Source organism: Euwallacea similis, chromosome 9 (assembly GCF_039881205.1).
Source record: "Euwallacea similis isolate ESF13 chromosome 9, ESF131.1, whole genome shotgun sequence".
In the NCBI taxonomy this organism is placed as follows: domain Eukaryota; kingdom Metazoa; phylum Arthropoda; class Insecta; order Coleoptera; family Curculionidae; genus Euwallacea; species Euwallacea similis.
In genome coordinates this window covers 5,215,736-5,232,715 of record NC_089617.1, presented here as the reverse complement: position 1 = coordinate 5,232,715, position 16,980 = coordinate 5,215,736, and the positions used below count along the sequence as shown (strand labels likewise).

Below are 16,980 nucleotides of genomic sequence, written 5' to 3'. Positions count from 1 at the left end.
CCAAAATCAAGTTTGAATTAAGTTCTTTATTTACTATTTTAATACACATCGAATCGGGGGCCAAATCGTTCCCAAAGCAAGCGTCATATTTCTTACATTTAACATATAATTGGATTTGGAACAGTTTCCAGATAAATTTGATAAGACTAGAAACTTCCAATGATCAGGTCAGTAACGTGTCGTCAATAACCTCATCCTTGCCTTCTGATTGGTGTACAATTTTTTTCAGAACTTTATGTACAACGTCTGCTAGAGATTCCCTGGCGCCCACATCAAGAATAAGGGAAAATTTCTAAAACATAATGGAATGAACACTTGCATTAAAGCAAATCTTGGAGATATCTTACTTGAAATACGCCATCGCCCTCTTTTAATTTTAATATAGCAATAAGCGCAATTTCTGAGTTGGCTTTTACATACACGTTCTTTTCCTTGGTTCCGTTAACCAAGGCCGGTAACACCATCTTGACGAAGTCAGGAGTGAGTTGTTCAGTGGGAATTCTTTTCGCTAAATAGCACAATACTCTTGCCAGCAATTGTTTCACTTCGTTATTATTATTGTTCATCGTCTGTAAATATCCCAATGTTAAACCGAATGTGTTACTGCTAACTGAACAACAATTACCCTAACAAAGGCGACTAATAGGTTGCTCGGAATAGTTTCGTCATGTGAAAGTAGGTATTCAAATAGATATCCACATGATCGAATGGCGCTTTGTGTAATAGCGACAATTTGGCTTTGCAACTGACTTAAAAGAACTTGAGTCACTTTAGTACGGTACTGTTCGTCCCATAGCTGAAGAGGTGCCTCTTTTAGAGCCACAGTTAAAGCTGAACCTCTGCCCTCCCTCAATGTCACGTTCGCATTGTTATCATCGTCTAAGACGTCAATATTAAGAATACGGTAATTTGATAAGTTATTTAGTTAAAGTTATAGCGACATACTGAGTAGATGTTCAGATAGAGCTGTATCTAACTGGCCCGCAGATAAAAATTTACAGATGGCACCTAAACAGCCCGCAGCACATTTCCTCACAGTATCTTCTGGTTGGCTCAAAAATGTCAGCAACGTTTCGTAAATTTGTTTTTTAATCGGTTCAGACATTTTATCTCCAGCCGGCGTTATTGCTTTTCTTAATGCGTGAAGTGTTGTTTCCCTGAAATATTTGAAAAAAAATTAAATACGTTATTGTAGTACTAAACAGACAGTAAATATAGAACGAAGGAAGTGAAGTGTTTAGTATGCCAGACTGCTAATAATATACAGGTTAAAAATAAATTATAGAATTTTATAGACGAATAGGTAATCCACAGCTTATTTTTTCTCCAATAAACGGGATAAGTCCATTGGATGGCGAAGTCAGGAATAATGAGATTAATTCGGGACACATTGCATTAAAGAGGTTTGACAACTTGATGTTAACGTTGGTGACTGCATCTCTAATGGACGAGCTTAAGTTTAATGTTAAAGGTTAAGTCCATTAGTATGCCAAATATCCACGGCTTATAGCCTGGTCTACGTGGTCACTTATTTTGTCATTCGTGGGAATGTCACGGCCCAAAGCAGAAATTATTATTTAATAATTACTTACTTGAGGGCAGAGTCTTCATTGTTTTTAATCATATTGTGTAGCTCAGTAAAAAGAGGATCGACTCTTTGGTGAATTAATATGAGGTGACTGAGGGCACTTGTTGATTTCAGCCGCACGTTTCTGTTGGGGTCGTTGAGTGCCTTAACAAACGTTGTTTGAAGTTGTGGCAAAAATTGTCTCAACATGGCCCCCACCTAGGAAAAATGTCATCGTATTTATCCATGAAAATTTGTGCAATATGAACCTTCGATAAGAGTGTTGCCAGAGTTTCCAGAACGGCCGTTTTCACGTTTGCACTAAATCTATCTCCCAATATCCTAATTAAGGGTCCTGTAATGGCCACCACGCTGGGTTGGAGGGCCTGTGGGCTGGTCACTTTAATGACTTCGCCCAAACCTACCATGAATCAATTAGATACGTTCATTTTCACATTTCAATTAATATAATGGGCGTTCCAAACCGAATGTATATAATCAGACCTCAGTTAATATTATTGATAGAGATTCAAAATTTGGAGCATCAATATGACGTTATATGATATATGAAAGTTACTCATAAATCTATTTATTCTAATTTTAAATATATAGTTGGTGACCTCTATAATGAAACACAATACTGTACATTCGATTTGGATCGTCCGATATGTAATTATTTTCACCTTGTGCCGCTGCTTCCTTTTCGTCGCCATCCCCATTGAGAATGGCTTCCCTGAATATCGGTAAAATGGGAACAATTCCTTTCGGTAAGCAAAAACCAGGGAGAACTTCTGACGACCCCTTCATATCGGACATTGCGAATCGAACAGCTTGCCGGACATCGGACACGTAAGATGCTTGTTGCTTTGGTTCTAACGTCTATAAATTATTCAGATCCGAAAAAATCTTTAATAGCATATTTTTTAATACCGTAACTAAACATAAATCTCAGTATTTCTTCAAATATGTTACATTTTCTGCGAATGTTCGATACAGACTCTTACCTTAGTGACGGCATTCAATGCCTCCCAAGACATAAGCAATACATCCTTGTCGCTGTCGGTCATCAAGTGAATTAGTCCACGCAGCAGTTGAGGTACATGTGCAGAATACTGTGCTTTAGAGTTCGCGCAGAAGGCGCAAAGTAACGTGGCGGCCGCTCTGCGTTGATCCTGATCGCGATTTCTCGTGTTTTCTAGCATTGTGTCGATTATCGTCCGGATACCCACGTCATCGACAACTGATAATACTACGGCTTGACAGTACTCCAATTGCTTAAAAAACGTTGCAATAATTAACTTAAAGTCGAGATATTTAGAAACCAAAATTCACCCATAGTCAATTTCGATTTAACAGAAATCTTCACTGTGACCTTTACAAAAATTTTACTTAGTGCTCATAGTATGTCAAAGATGCACGTTTACTAGGAGATATCTCAAAATTTGTTTTGATTCTATAGATCGATGTTTTCAATACAATGACTTTTTAGCGTTTAATTTAAGTTTTCAGTATTAACGAACTTACAAATTCAGCTTGACTTTCTTATTCACAACATTCAAGTTTGATGATGTTTTCGTTATAATGAATGAAATAAGCGTGATATGTACTTGCGGTTCATCTGGTGTGTTTTTGGAAGATGCCAACGAAGTCTGTAATGCGAGAAGAATCCTTGGCAAATATTTGTTGAGAGCCTCTCCTGCAACTGAAGCCAAAACGGAAAGGGCTTTAGTGTTAGCAGGTGGCGAGGTTAGCTGAGGCACCAAGTAAGGTAAAACTACGCGAGATTTAATGGCCATTACTTGTCGCAGGCCATCGAGGGTGCATTCCACTATTGCAGGATCGTCGTCGTTCTAAAGGAAAATTAAAATCTTTGATACATGGGCAGATGACACATATAATTACTTTTGAAACAGAGAGTGATGGAATTTGAAAATGGTTCTGAATATTTTTCTTACCGCTTCAAGAGTTTAAGGATCTTTCAAAAAAGGTAAGATTATCCTACGCTAAAAATCATACAATGAAAGCAGAAAATGCTCTCTTATGGCAGATAATAAAAATGTTCCGCATACAATTATTTGGTAAAATGAAAATCAAGTAAAAAACAATGGAATTTGAGTCAAATACAAAACAAATCGACTTACTGCTAGTTTATATCAAAAGATGCTAGGTTTTAACCATGTGTGAATCAACCCTCAAAAACTGAACTTCTCTTGAATATTCATAACAAAATTTATAAAAATCGTCACAAGTCATAACTTACTAGTTGCTGCAATAGAGCGGGCAATATATCGTCCAGCGCCTTCGAGCCCACAGTGGAATGCAAACTGTCAAAAGTCTTTGCAGCTGCCTGCCGCACTTCCGGAAGCGGATCACAAAGCGCTTTACGCACAGTTGGAACCAAGGAGTTGACAAATGTTAGCACCATGTCCTTTGAAGTGGAAGCCATTATTTCCGATAACCCAATACATACACCTTGTCGTTGATCCGCTTGGTTCGATTGCAATCCCCTCTCCAATATGGGGATTATTTCCGGCAGCACTCGTTCCCCTAGTTTTCTGACCAAGTCTCCCAAAGTTCTGGCTGCTACTTGCCTGTGAAGCAATTCGTTACGTGCCCTATTTTAAATTGATGTATTCTAACCTTTTGTCGTAGCTATCGCTAGCTAAACAGCCTAGTAACAAACTAAACAGTGTGGGTAGAATTTCTCTCAAAGTGCGAGGAGTATTAGTAACAACGACTTTCCATACATGAAGCGCTGCCTGACGAACCATTAAAGCAACATCAGAACGTCCCATGTACAAACCTGCCAGTACTCGGTTTCGTCGTTCGGCTCCTACACAATTTCACGTGGTTAGAAATATTAATATTTACGAGTAGTATTCATTTACCCAGGGATTTGATGATAGCCAAGTGGGATTGTTCGGTACCAAAATTATCATCTTCACTTGCAGTCTCTGTGCTCATTTTACCGGTCACTCCAGATATGCGGTATAAAAGGTCCCCCAATAGTTGCACTGAACTGAAAATATGACCATAAGAAGATTTATTATACGTAGTAATACTAGCTTTGGCATCTAGAAGAGAATATTCTTTCTTATTTTTAGTACAAATGAATAAATGATTATTTATATTTCGGAATGATTCAAGAATTCTTCTGAGCAAACAAACTTAATGAAAGGTCAAAATAAATCATTTTTCTTCACAATTTGGCAAAGGCAACAACTCATACACAATTTTTTAAATAAGCATGTAGAGCAGGATCATCTTGTGCTGCGAGTTATTTGACTGTTTTGAATTAGAATTAGTATTTAATTTGTTTTAATATCCTGTAAAAATATATCTTTAAAATGAATGCTAATATCTGTTATTGTATACAGAGGGCAGAATCAGGTACTCTAATGTTCAACCTACCAAGTGCAAATCTTAAAAATAATACAACAAAGGGTGAACGGATCTACCCGGACAGGCTTAACGACAGTTGTACCCTTAATTGTTTTTTTATAGAATATCAGAAAAGGATCCGAATGGTCATTTATTTGTCAATATTTCTATTCCGTGATCAATATAGAAACTTTTTAATTGAGCATATGAGATTGTCATCAAATAGGTGGTCAATAAAATTCAATACCTATAGCGAATTCTCCAGTTGTCGTCGAAAAGTCCTCTCTCCAGCTCAGGCAGCAGCAATAATATAGCGGAATCGGCATACAGATTTACAATTCGTTGACCGGCCTTTAGAGCCGTCTCTCTAACGTATTCGTTTTCGTCGGCCAATGCTTTTAGAATAGGATTGATGATTTGACCTATGTATCGTGTAAATTCCACGGTAAACACACTGGGCATGTAAATGAACATCATAATGTAGCCGTCTTTAACGTGTGGTGCAATATCGGTCCTTTCCGCGATACTGATTATTTCGGGCATGAGTTTATGTAGTTTTTCCACTCCTGAAAATTGATTGTATGTCATTAAACTAGTAATACGTCACGGAACAGCTATAATGTGTAAGTGCATTCAGAACACAAGGTGATATTTTTTTGAGGAAAGCTTATTAAAAGCTTTCCCAGCAGTAAAAAACTTAGAAACCACTGAACATGTGGTAACATTGTGACTAATTCATGAGGTCCAGAAATGGTAACTTTTCTAAATTAACCAACCTTTGTAAAACGAGTAGTATCGAAAATAGCACAGTAAAAAGCTTAAAAAAAAAGACACCCTGTAGACACTCGCATTATTCTCCCCTATTTTCTGTAGATTAACCTACTAACCCACTGCCTCCTACATTTTGATATAATCAACTTGCTTTGAAAGCAAACATTTAGTTTTTCCCCTCGTCTCTTCATGTGAAATAAATATGTAAATCTCACCTAATCCTCCCACCACTTCAGATAATCCCTGAGCCGCTCCGGACCGATCCACAGAACTGGTCTCTGAAGTTAAGGTCTGCATCAACCAGGGCAACAAATCTTCAAAACTAGACTCTCCCATTCCACGCACCATTGCCCCTAAGGCCCTGGCACTGACGGATCTGACTTCGGGCACAGGATCGAGAAGCGAAGTTTTGAGACCCGGAATAATCGTTGGCAGATAGGGCAACAGGTCTTTCTGATCGGTCAACGAGTACATGTTTCCTATTATTTGGGCTGCCATTTTCCGTGTTTCAGTGGAACGATCCATAAACGCTCTTTGTACTACAGGCATGATCAAGGCCAATGAGGGAGCGTCAATGAAATGAACGAACTGAGTATCCAGTAATGTTTGAAGGCACACAGAGGTTTTGTTTGAAGGGTCTTGTAGAGCTTTGAGAAGAACGGATACGATAGCTAGAAAAAAATCGCTTTATGGTTATAATACCTATATAATATACAATAAACAACTTAAAATTTACCTTGAATCTCGGGATTACGAATTACTGAGCCGATTACGCGTAAAGCAGCGGCGCCAGCTTCCTGGACTTTCATGTGCGAGTCGCTCAAAACCTCGATCAGTTTGGGAACAATGTTCGGTAGGCAGGATGACAGTTGTTTCGGAGCGCAGTACGCCATTGAGCCCAAAAGTTCCACAGATCCTTCAAATGATATACATTAATTGATGACTGAATTGATTATGTTGATTTACCTGTTTTGGTTCTCCATGAATCTTCTTCTAGAGCTTCCAGTAACGACGGTAAGACAAGCTTAACTCCGTGCCCTGATAATTTACTCATCACCACTCGTGCGGTATCGTCAGCGGCTACTCTTACATACTGACTGGAGTCACCGAAACACTGCAATAAATGTGGTAACACATGAACAATATACGGCTCGAAGAGTTTGCCCAACACTTGAAACAGCATTTCGAAGGCGAACAGTGCACCTAAAAGCAAAAAATAACACGCTTAAATCAAATATCACTTAATATATTAGCTGTATCATCGGTCTCCAGATATAGATTATTTGGTGTAACGAGTGCTCAGCTAAATTTTAGGTTTAGCAGTAATATCCTATAACTTTACTAATTCATCAATAATAGACAGTAATAAACACCTTCTCTGTGTTTGTAGTTCTTCTTATCTTGTACAGCATCAGTTAATTTCGTCATAATATCATACTGCTTCAATGCCAGTATCCCCATCCCTTTGACTAAACCAGCCAACCCATAAGCAGCACCTTTTCTCTCTCCATACTTGTCCCCTTTCAACAACTGATGGATTAGTTTGTTAATGTAACCTGGAGCTTCTTCTTTCACAGATGGAATTAGAGGAGGCAGGCACTTGGCAACAGCCTCTTGAACCTGCATTGATTCAATAGTGAGGTAAAATAGAAATGAAATTACGGAAAACCTACAGTTTGAGAGGGAGTCGACAGCGCTTGGATTAACCTACAGAAAATGGGTTTGATTCTTTCGTCGTCCTTGTCTAGATGTCTTGCTAAGGTGCCCATCAGCACGACTACGGCCTGCTTGACTGCATCAAAGTGGGCTGACTTTGAAGACTTACTCATAAAGTTATCGAATACCGGCCAAAGTGTGGCTACTGTTTCCTGTAATTTTGAAATAAGCAACTTCTCTAGAGCAAAATTTTCTGCATACTTTTCCATGTAAATCGACGATTTTCAACGCACTGTTAAGCATCTCTTTCCTTACAGTTTCGTGCCGATCGCTCAGCGAAGTGAACACAAAGAAATTCATTAACTCGCCGACAATTTCTGGAGTAATGAGCGAGGCCAGTTGTCCTATGGCCAAGGCGACACCTCTCCGTGGATACCAAGTATCAACAGCTTTCTCTATTTCTCTGCCAAATTCGTCAAGTTTAGCTGGAATCATCTATAAAAAAAAGTTTCGGCTTTAAGTATGAATTGTTGTTTGACACTTAAAGTTGTCACGAAAATATAGCTAACTAATATTTACCTTAAGCCGGTCTGTATATAAATTTAGTAAGGACTTTATCGTTGGTTGTACTTGGTCGGGGTCAGCCTCCAACAATGCGGCAAGTGCCTTAGCGGCGGCACTTTGGACACTCTCCACAGGATGTTCGACATCTGCCATTAACTCAGTACTCAATGCAGGCGGAAACTCCAGTTTAGCATCGGTCCACAAATGTTCGGCAAGTTGCCTTAAAAATAACATAAATAATTCGAAACTGCACATTATAAATTTTAGTAAGCATTACCTGTTTTCCTCATTTTCATCGAATCTAGCAATCCAAATTCGTTTATTTAACTTCAGTCCATACTGGTAATCGGTTTCAAAGTTAGGCAGACATGAAACCATGATTATGAGGGCGCGGAGGGCAGCGTCTCTGACCACTGTGATGCGATTTTGTAGAGCGGTCAATAGAACGTCTATTTCTTCGAAGGTGGCGGTGGCGCATCCTTCTTTGCCGCTCACACTCTGTGCGATATCTAGAAGACACGCTTCGGACTGCGCCTGTATTCGGCCGCTGCTACCACCTGACAAAATAAAATTGCCAATTTTACTTCACAGCACCTTATAAGACGGTACTTACAAATAATATCCACCAAAAGAATAAACATTTGCTTAGTAGGCATATGCTTCGGATGGTAAAGATCTTCATCCTCATTCGCGTCACCGCCCCGTAATTTGGCATGTTCAGATATAATTTGCAAACCGTCATGTACAAATTCGTCGTGACTTCTCGCATATTCAGATGTCAAACTGTTCTTCAGCAAAAGAAACATATAGTTGAAGGCTGGCACTGAAAAGCACTCAACAGCCTGTTCTACCGACTTGATCATTTTGTTCGGCACTGTGCTATTGTGAATCAAATCCACTACCCGCGCTATGGCGTTATTTAAATCCTCTTCCTCCCAATTGGGATCGAGATCGCATTGGGGCTTGTACAGTCTTATGGTTACTATGGCAATTAACCCGGCTATGGTATTGAAATCTTGTGGAAAAACAGTTTTGCGCAAGTTCCAATACAGTTTGGTTAAATAAGGAGCGGCTAATGGTGATTGAAAGTCTTGGACGAGCACCGGCAGCAAGTCTTTGTAGTATAAAGACACTTTGAAAGGATTCCCAATGGCTGCTGCTTTTAGCATGGACACGCTTTTGGTGATGACATCATTTAGCTAAAAATTCGTATTTTATTATTGTTGTAGATATAGGATGAAGTACAGTTCATTACAGACTTCGTAATTTACTAGTATGTTTAATAGATAATTTTGACAGCATGGAAATCACGAAAATTGCATTTTAAATAAAAAATAGGTGTTCATTATTACACTACTATCATATAAAGATCACCTGAATATAATTGCCAATGTTTAGTATGCAGGGAACAATGTGTTGAAATTTCCCGAATAAGGTTAATCGCATCATAAATAAACTGTATGCCAGAAAAAATTTAATTAACGTTCCAGTATTGGGCCTGACCGTATTGTGAATCGTTCTTTGGCTGTAAGAAAATCGAGTAAAAAAGCGTTTCATATATTGTCAAAATGGAACCATATTTCTTTTGCCCCTTGATTATTCGACAAGCATAGAGATACCGCTAGATTTAATTTATGATGAAACTTCAACCACAACGGTTATTCGTCATCTTACCACGAAATTACAGTGCTGAGGGCGCTATCCAGTAATCCTTGAGAATTAAACCAATTTAATTACAAAAACTAAATTTATATACATGTACCTAAGTATATTGATATAATTAATTAGTATATTTTTGGGCTTATCATTGAAATTTTTTGCAACGTTAAAAAACCTATCAGCTAAAAACTTGAAAGGGAAATAAACTGAAACTTTGCTTCGCTTTATAAAATCGCACAAGTACCGCACCGCTAATTTAGATTTCTCCATCACATACACCTTACCTGTTTAACTGCAGCTCTAATACCATCTTCTTTAATATGTTGATTTTTAATTGCTTCCAACTGCTTTGCGGTATATTTAATCTTGCCATCTTTATTCTTTTTCTTTTCTTCCAATTCGCGTCTCAATTGCATCTCTTCCAGTTGTTCTTTATAGCTGTACGCTTTGCTCTCTCGCTTCAGATTCATTTCGGCTTTGTTTTCGTCTCCGGGAATTACACTGTTATCGTATAGTTCACCTTCGGGAGTGAGATAAGTAAAATAATCGTCTTTGGTCACTTGATTTATTCTCGGGTCCTCAAGGTTTGATATAATGGCACTTAAAACGTTTGGTAGCACTGGTTCGGCGTTTAAGGAGATGATGGTTGATAATGCATTTTCATAGGTCTATGAAAAAACGAGTTACTTAAAACATTCGTTTTGGTGGAAAACACGCACCTCAGTAGCCTTATACTGCTCCACCATCAGTTTTCTTAATTCGATGGAACGCTGAGCAATCAAATGTTTTGGATTACACTTTAAGTGTCTGGCAATTTTCACCCATAACTGTGGTGCTAAACGCGTTACTAGTGGGCAGTGTGCAGGCAGCAAAGCGGACATCACCACCATCTGAGCATTCTCTGAAGATAGGTTTTTTAAGGAACACACGTTCGTGATGAATTCCACGAGAACGTGAGGCGTAGTTGCCCACACAGTATCGCCATTTTCTTCCACCAAATTGATTTTATCACAGTCCAGCAATACCTCCAATTGTTTTAAGAGAGCAATGCTAATTTTAGCTCCGTTAGGGCTATTCAACATTCGTTCAATTATCGCAAAACATTTCTTGCGGATAGGAGTGGAAGGATACAAAGATGAATTTATAACCGCCTTCAGTAGTGGCTCTGATTTAGTTTCTACTTTTTCTGAATGGTTGACCAACAGTTTTTCACATAATTCAGTCACATAAGGCAAACCTATAAGAACACAATGTAAATATAGACTTATTCAGTATGAGTTTTATTTAATCTCCCATTATTCACTTACTGTTTTCACTGGTGGTTTGCAGAAATTTCTCTGAAACAAAAATTTGTTTGTCCATGTCAAGGATTGAATTCCAGATGTTTGGGAGTCCGTTCTCTTTCTCCAATTTCACACCAGATATTGATATGAGTAATAAAGCAGCATATAAACCTTCGCTTACTGAATATGGTTGAGTTGGTTGAGATACGGCTTTCTCGATTGATTTTAACAAGAGAGGCACTAATATGGAGGCTTGAGAAGCGTTACTAGAATTAAAGGTGGCTAACATACATTGGATGTATGCTATTTTCACTGGTGGGGTAGAGGACTTTAGATTGGGGCCATTCTGTAAGTATTCAGAAGGTTTAAATTCATTTGGGGAATAATTGAAAAAATACCTTAAATAGGTCTAGTAAAGGTTTTGGTATTTCGGCCGTTATTTTGGAGGTCCACAGTGAAAGCATGTCTAAAGCAAAACATAAAGTTTTCTCATGGACTTCAGTTTCTAAAACTTTGCTGAATTGAGGTATGGTTTTTAATAACAAATCTGCATTATGCTCAATGGGAACTTTGTTGTAGCTAAAGTTGCCAGCTCCCTGTTAATATATATAATGTAAGTTGGCTTGTAATTTTAATTGATCTTATTAAACCTGTAGAACTCCCATTTTATGTTCAGCTACTGTTAATTTTCCATCAGCCCCATGGTACACTCCAAAAATTTTTTTAAGAATTTCATCAATAGCTTTAGGATCATTAATCTTTTTAGCTAGATATTTGCAATTTGTGGCTGAATCTATTCTAGCTTTTTCATCTTTTGAATGTAGGTTTGCTAAAAAGAAACTCAAATATGAAACATCTTCCCTTCCAATAATGATAAAAACTCAAATAAACTTACTTATTAAGCTACTTCCAATGTCCATAACACAACTGCTCAAGTCTAATTCAAGACCTGCAAACACAGTGCCTACGGTTTCTAATATTATTTCAGGATTCCTTAACATAGCTTTTTGTATTGCAGGTAATAGAGTTTGCTTAAACCTGTCCAAATTTATTTCAGACAAGAGAGGATAACAAGCTTGAATAATTGCTGTTTGTGGTGATACTTTAGTACTTATGAAATTCTTTACAAAAGATTCTGTCATTACACCCTGGAAGCAAAAATCTTAAAAACTATTTCTTTTAAATGTCACTGTATTTGCACTTACCAGATACGGTTGAACCAGTGATTTATCTTTTTGACATGCTCTTACTAGAGCAGATTCCATAACAACAATATAAGGGCTCTGATCTATTGTTTTTAAATTATGAAGATATAAAGAAATACTATTTTCTATTGAAGTCCAAAATTGGTTTAACTGAAAAATATACACATAAATATGCAATTCAAAAAGATGTTGATGTAGGCATTTAATTTCAATGTTAAACTGGATATTTATTGTAGCACCTCAAATGGAGTTAAACTTGGAACTACTTAATAGTCTTCCAATCAACTCACCAATCCTTGAGCTTTCTCTGCTTTCTTTCTTTTTGCACTGGCAACAACAGTTGTCAGAAATACTGCCTGAGCTTCGATAATTTGGGGTAAACTGTTGTTAAGAACTTTTTCTTGGGTCTTCCAACCATGTTGAAGTAATATGGTTGTCCATTCCAAAGCAAACAGTGCACTCTGACTGACATTATCCCTGATAAAAACATATGTGTGTTGATAATACTTGGCGTCAAATAACTCACCAATAATATTTTGCTTAATGTCAGGGTCAGCTTTCTCTGAAGCCAGTTAAATAAATTTTATAATTTTTTAGAGTTTATTCACAAACTTAAAGGACAATGATGGTTACCCATTAAATTGGTTAACAAAATATTACAATCATACTTATATTCCAGGCTAATCTTGCTTTGTCTTGGCACATTAGGATATCACTTCTGTCAGGTGAACTAGCAGGGTTTGAACTTAAATTCTGGATTTTCATTTAATAATGTATATAAATGTGTAAAAAGGTGAATAAAAACAATATTTAGAAACAATGAGACTACACACTGACCTAGATAGGCTTCTATCAATACATTTGTAACCTGCTGCAGAGTGCAGCAATTGAAATATCAAAATGTATTTTGTGCATATATCATGTATTTCCACAAAACTGAAATTGAAATATGTGCTTTAAATCAATACTATTCTCAAAGGAATAAGCTTCAAGAAAAAGAAAAAAATACATATTAAAATTGAGTTTGAAACTGACTTTGAATTTAGGTGAAAAATGGTGCAATAATTTTGACATGAAAACTATTTAACTAAATAAGAATTTCAAAATGCAAACTTACGTTACAGTAGTGCTCTTGAATTGTGATGACAAATCAATAAAAAGCCCTGTGAAACACTTTACAGATGCTTCAGGATGCTGGTTGATTAAGGAAAAAATCAACTGCCTTATGAAAGATCGGGAGGCGCTATCTCTGTAGCGGTGGAGAGTAAGAGGTATAACTCTGCAAATACCTTTTACGACGCCTTCAGTGACTCCTGCAACAATTTGCATACATAGTGGCGTTATATATTATTTTCCACTAAAGATTTAAGCGTATATCGTTTGATAATAAAGAAGTTTACCCGGTTTGGGAAGAACCTTTATCACATTTTCTATAACCTGTCTTCTTTCCTTCAAGCTGGACGTCTGTACTTTGATACTTAGGTCTTTCAAAGCACTAGTAAGCTGGAATTATCACTGAATGTAGATATTGAGAACCTATTTAATTGACTATTACCTCTACATCGGCCATCGTTAATACTTATTTAGTTTCAGTGGTCTACTAATTTTTGCGATTTTGAACGCATGGACATGAAAATTTTCAATTTTCCATTTCCAAAACTTTCCAAAACAAAACGTCAACAAACTGATGTTCATCGACCTTGTGGCGGAGCCAGCAGCGCGTGCAGTGTCACTCGTCTAATAATGACAGTGACAGTGCACTGCGAACCAGAGCAGTATCTCGGTTCTGTAGAGAACTAAAACAACGGCGGGAAAACATTTTCCGTAACGGTTTCCGGAAATACATTCTGGATAGTTCGATCCAAACCATATAAAACCGTTGATTACATCACTAACGGCCTCTTTTCTCTTCCGGGCCTCGCACCCTCCACATGTACTCCAACTGGTAACAATCATACTCTGTACACAGTAGAAATAAGTTTATTCTAAGTTTAGTAATAAAACACATCACGTTCCTGTTTTACGAGTTTGGTGTGACAATCCTATTTCTGACACCCAATGGAAAACGCCTAGTGATTCCATACCACGACAGCAGGACAACTACACTTTACGTCATTCCCACCCCTCTGTCAAATAACGACACATGTCACCTCAAAAGAGTCATGGCCTCAATTTGACCAATTAGACCTTAGAATTCAAGAGGGATTCATAGAGGTCTGCCATAACCCCACTTAATGTTTGACATTATAATATGTTGTTAAGTTTCTGTATTTTTAATTTAATTATATTAATTTATTAAATAAAACTCAATTGCAAACTGACTTAATATATATAATATCATATAAACAAACACAATGGTGCAGATTTCAAAACAAATTATAGAAAACCTGACTATACTAAATGGGGGCGAAGCACCTTCAAACAGCAATTTAGAAGAATTGCTAAAGAACTCGTTTAATTGTTTAAAAAATACGCCACAGAATGTTGAAAAAGGTACAGCTTGCATTTTTCAAAAATAGTCAAGTTTGTGTTATTAAGTAAATACTCCTCGGAATATACCAATGCATAACAGTATCAACCTAAAAGATCTGCCCAATGTGTGTACTCAAGCTTTGCTAGGGTGATATCTACTTTCTATTATCTATTTCATTGCTGAGCCATAGATCAATTTTTCCTTTTAACCACAGCTACCTGAGGCCTGCCTGCCTTAGAACTAATATCTATTTTTGCACATGCCATCAAAAGATGCAAAAATTTATCATAGCAGTATCATTCGAAGCCTTACTTAACTGATACCTTTGAAAAGAAGTCCATAAAATTACTCTCACTACACAAAATTATACACAATATCACACATTTATGAACATGATCAAAATACATAAGTCTATCATTCAATCTAAAAATTTGTTATCTGAATTTTTAAAGGAATTGTAATTTTGCAATTTTCAATAGATTCATATTGTTTCTGGAAAGTTTCTCAAACTTTCCATATGGTTATTTTGTTATTGAAGGTCTCTATTTGTTATTTTTAGCTCCCCTAGAAATGAACAATATTCAAATAAAAAGGTTCCAATCATCATTACTATACATCTTTTTTGAGTTTGTGAGACATGGAAAAACAGCTGAAGATTTCTCAGAATTCCTTACAAATGAGTGCAATATAGAGGCAGAGAAAGTGTCCATAATAAAAGATTACTATGAGAAATGGGAAAAATTTATAAGACTTGAACTAATCAGTATTGGGAACCATTTACCACATATAACTGAGGTGAAGTGGAAGATTGATCATATTGTGAAGGTGGGATTTTAATATTTGTTATGATTCTCACCCAAAAATTCGTATCTGTAAACCTTATTTTATCAGGTATAAAACCTTTAAGGTACTTATACTACTGAACTATCTATGAGATAAATTATAGACATGGGTTGATAACTTTATTAGGCAGATAATTTCTTTTAAAGAATAAGAAATCTACCAATCAACATATTCAAAAATATTCATATAAGTTCACATTAGCAGTTTAGCCCTTCATTCTATGGGTTCATGTCCAAATAACAAGACTTGTGGTCGGATTCAATGTGATTTGTTGTATGTTCAACCTGATGCCTCAAAATTTATGAAAAAATTTACGTATTTTCGTAAATTTATAAAATTGTTACTGCAAATAATAATTCAGTAAAATACAGAAATAAAATACGTAATTTTTGTGTAGTAAACAAAGTGCCCCCATTAGGCCACATTGACTCCCCATTGGCTTAGAAAAATGCAGCACTCCCTTTTATCTGAATAAATAAGTGAATTCGCGATATCATCATGAGAGTGTTTTATATTTATTGATGAAGACTCCAATCTTCTTAATTGTAAAGGTTTTGAGGAATTTTGTGCCTCATTATATAAAGAACTATGACCCAAGAACCAGTACTCAAAATATTTTTCTTACATATGTACACATTTATTACTTTTTTGAATAAGTAACGTTCCTTCTAAATGCATGCAACATTTACTAAATTCCAGACGAACTCCCTTAATCAGTCAGAAGGGCCACTTTTCCGGATATCCCTAAAAACTAACACACATGCGGATTCTCGAGATGATCTTCAAGCGGAATATATAGATTTTACATGTAACACCCAAGAACTGCAAAACCTGGTTCATAAGTTGAAAGACGCAGTAAACCATTGCCAGAAAATAGCCAATGGGCATTTGTCAGTCTAAACCAGTGATGAATATATGAATTAGCTAATGGTAGTGTGGTAATCATGAGGATTAAATAATGGTTAAAATGTTCCGAACAGGTCAGTGGCGTTTCATATAATAATAATTGAGTGTCTGTATATTTCAATAAAATGTGAATTATTGTTAAGTTTTTCATCCATGAACTCTGAACGTAGGGTACTAATTAAGCTAATGAATAGCTACTCTTGATGTCAAGTTAACACATTTACCTAATACGTGGCAGATAAATCTTGGACATAATTTTTTTTTCTAATTTTCACACATGACATAAATCTAACAGAATTTGCTCAAATAACCCTTCTTCCCATTGTGAAGTCAAAAATCTTTACTTGACTTCAATTACTCATCCAGAAAGCAAAAATAAATTATAATTTTTAAAATCTCATTTGATTTTCTAATTTACCTTCGATTGATATTCGAGCATAAGTCTGTGATCTAAAAGGGAGATAGGTTATGAAGAGAAGCAATATTGAACCGAAAATTCGGTACCTATGACGAATCGACGAACAAGGACATCATGTATTAGGATAGGATTGCCGGCTTAAGCATCAAAAAACGATCAAAACTAGTGGTCAGCACTGGTCGGTTATTCAAACGAACCATAAAGGATTGAAGAAGTGAAAGTCGGCTTAGTTTAGGTCGTTATAATTCTGACAA

The 16,980-nt window shown here is 36.6% G+C and overlaps 1 protein-coding gene across 1 annotated transcript; it reads right to left on the bottom strand.

Moving 5' to 3' along the window:
• Nucleotides 1-11: 11 nt before the first annotated feature.
• Nucleotides 12-13,781, bottom strand: LOC136410766 (stalled ribosome sensor GCN1). The gene is made up of 33 exons (XM_066393080.1): nt 13,642-13,781; nt 13,487-13,589; nt 13,204-13,399; nt 12,377-12,563; nt 12,087-12,236; nt 11,777-12,029; nt 11,532-11,710; nt 11,280-11,477; nt 10,906-11,227; nt 10,318-10,835; nt 9,883-10,266; nt 8,553-9,138; nt 8,217-8,496; nt 7,955-8,159; nt 7,637-7,870; nt 7,393-7,587; nt 7,093-7,339; nt 6,686-6,922; nt 6,456-6,635; nt 5,935-6,390; nt 5,196-5,514; nt 4,456-4,586; nt 4,208-4,400; nt 3,828-4,158; nt 3,175-3,417; nt 2,572-2,841; nt 2,251-2,446; nt 1,837-1,988; nt 1,593-1,786; nt 946-1,157; nt 626-879; nt 348-569; nt 12-292 (listed from the first exon to the last, which is right to left on the bottom strand). Exons 1-33 carry the CDS (start codon nt 13,654-13,656, stop codon nt 164-166), a joined length of 7,971 nt encoding a protein of 2,656 aa, XP_066249177.1. The 5' UTR covers nt 13,657-13,781; the 3' UTR covers nt 12-163.
• Between the last annotated feature and the right edge of the window lie 3,199 nt (nt 13,782-16,980).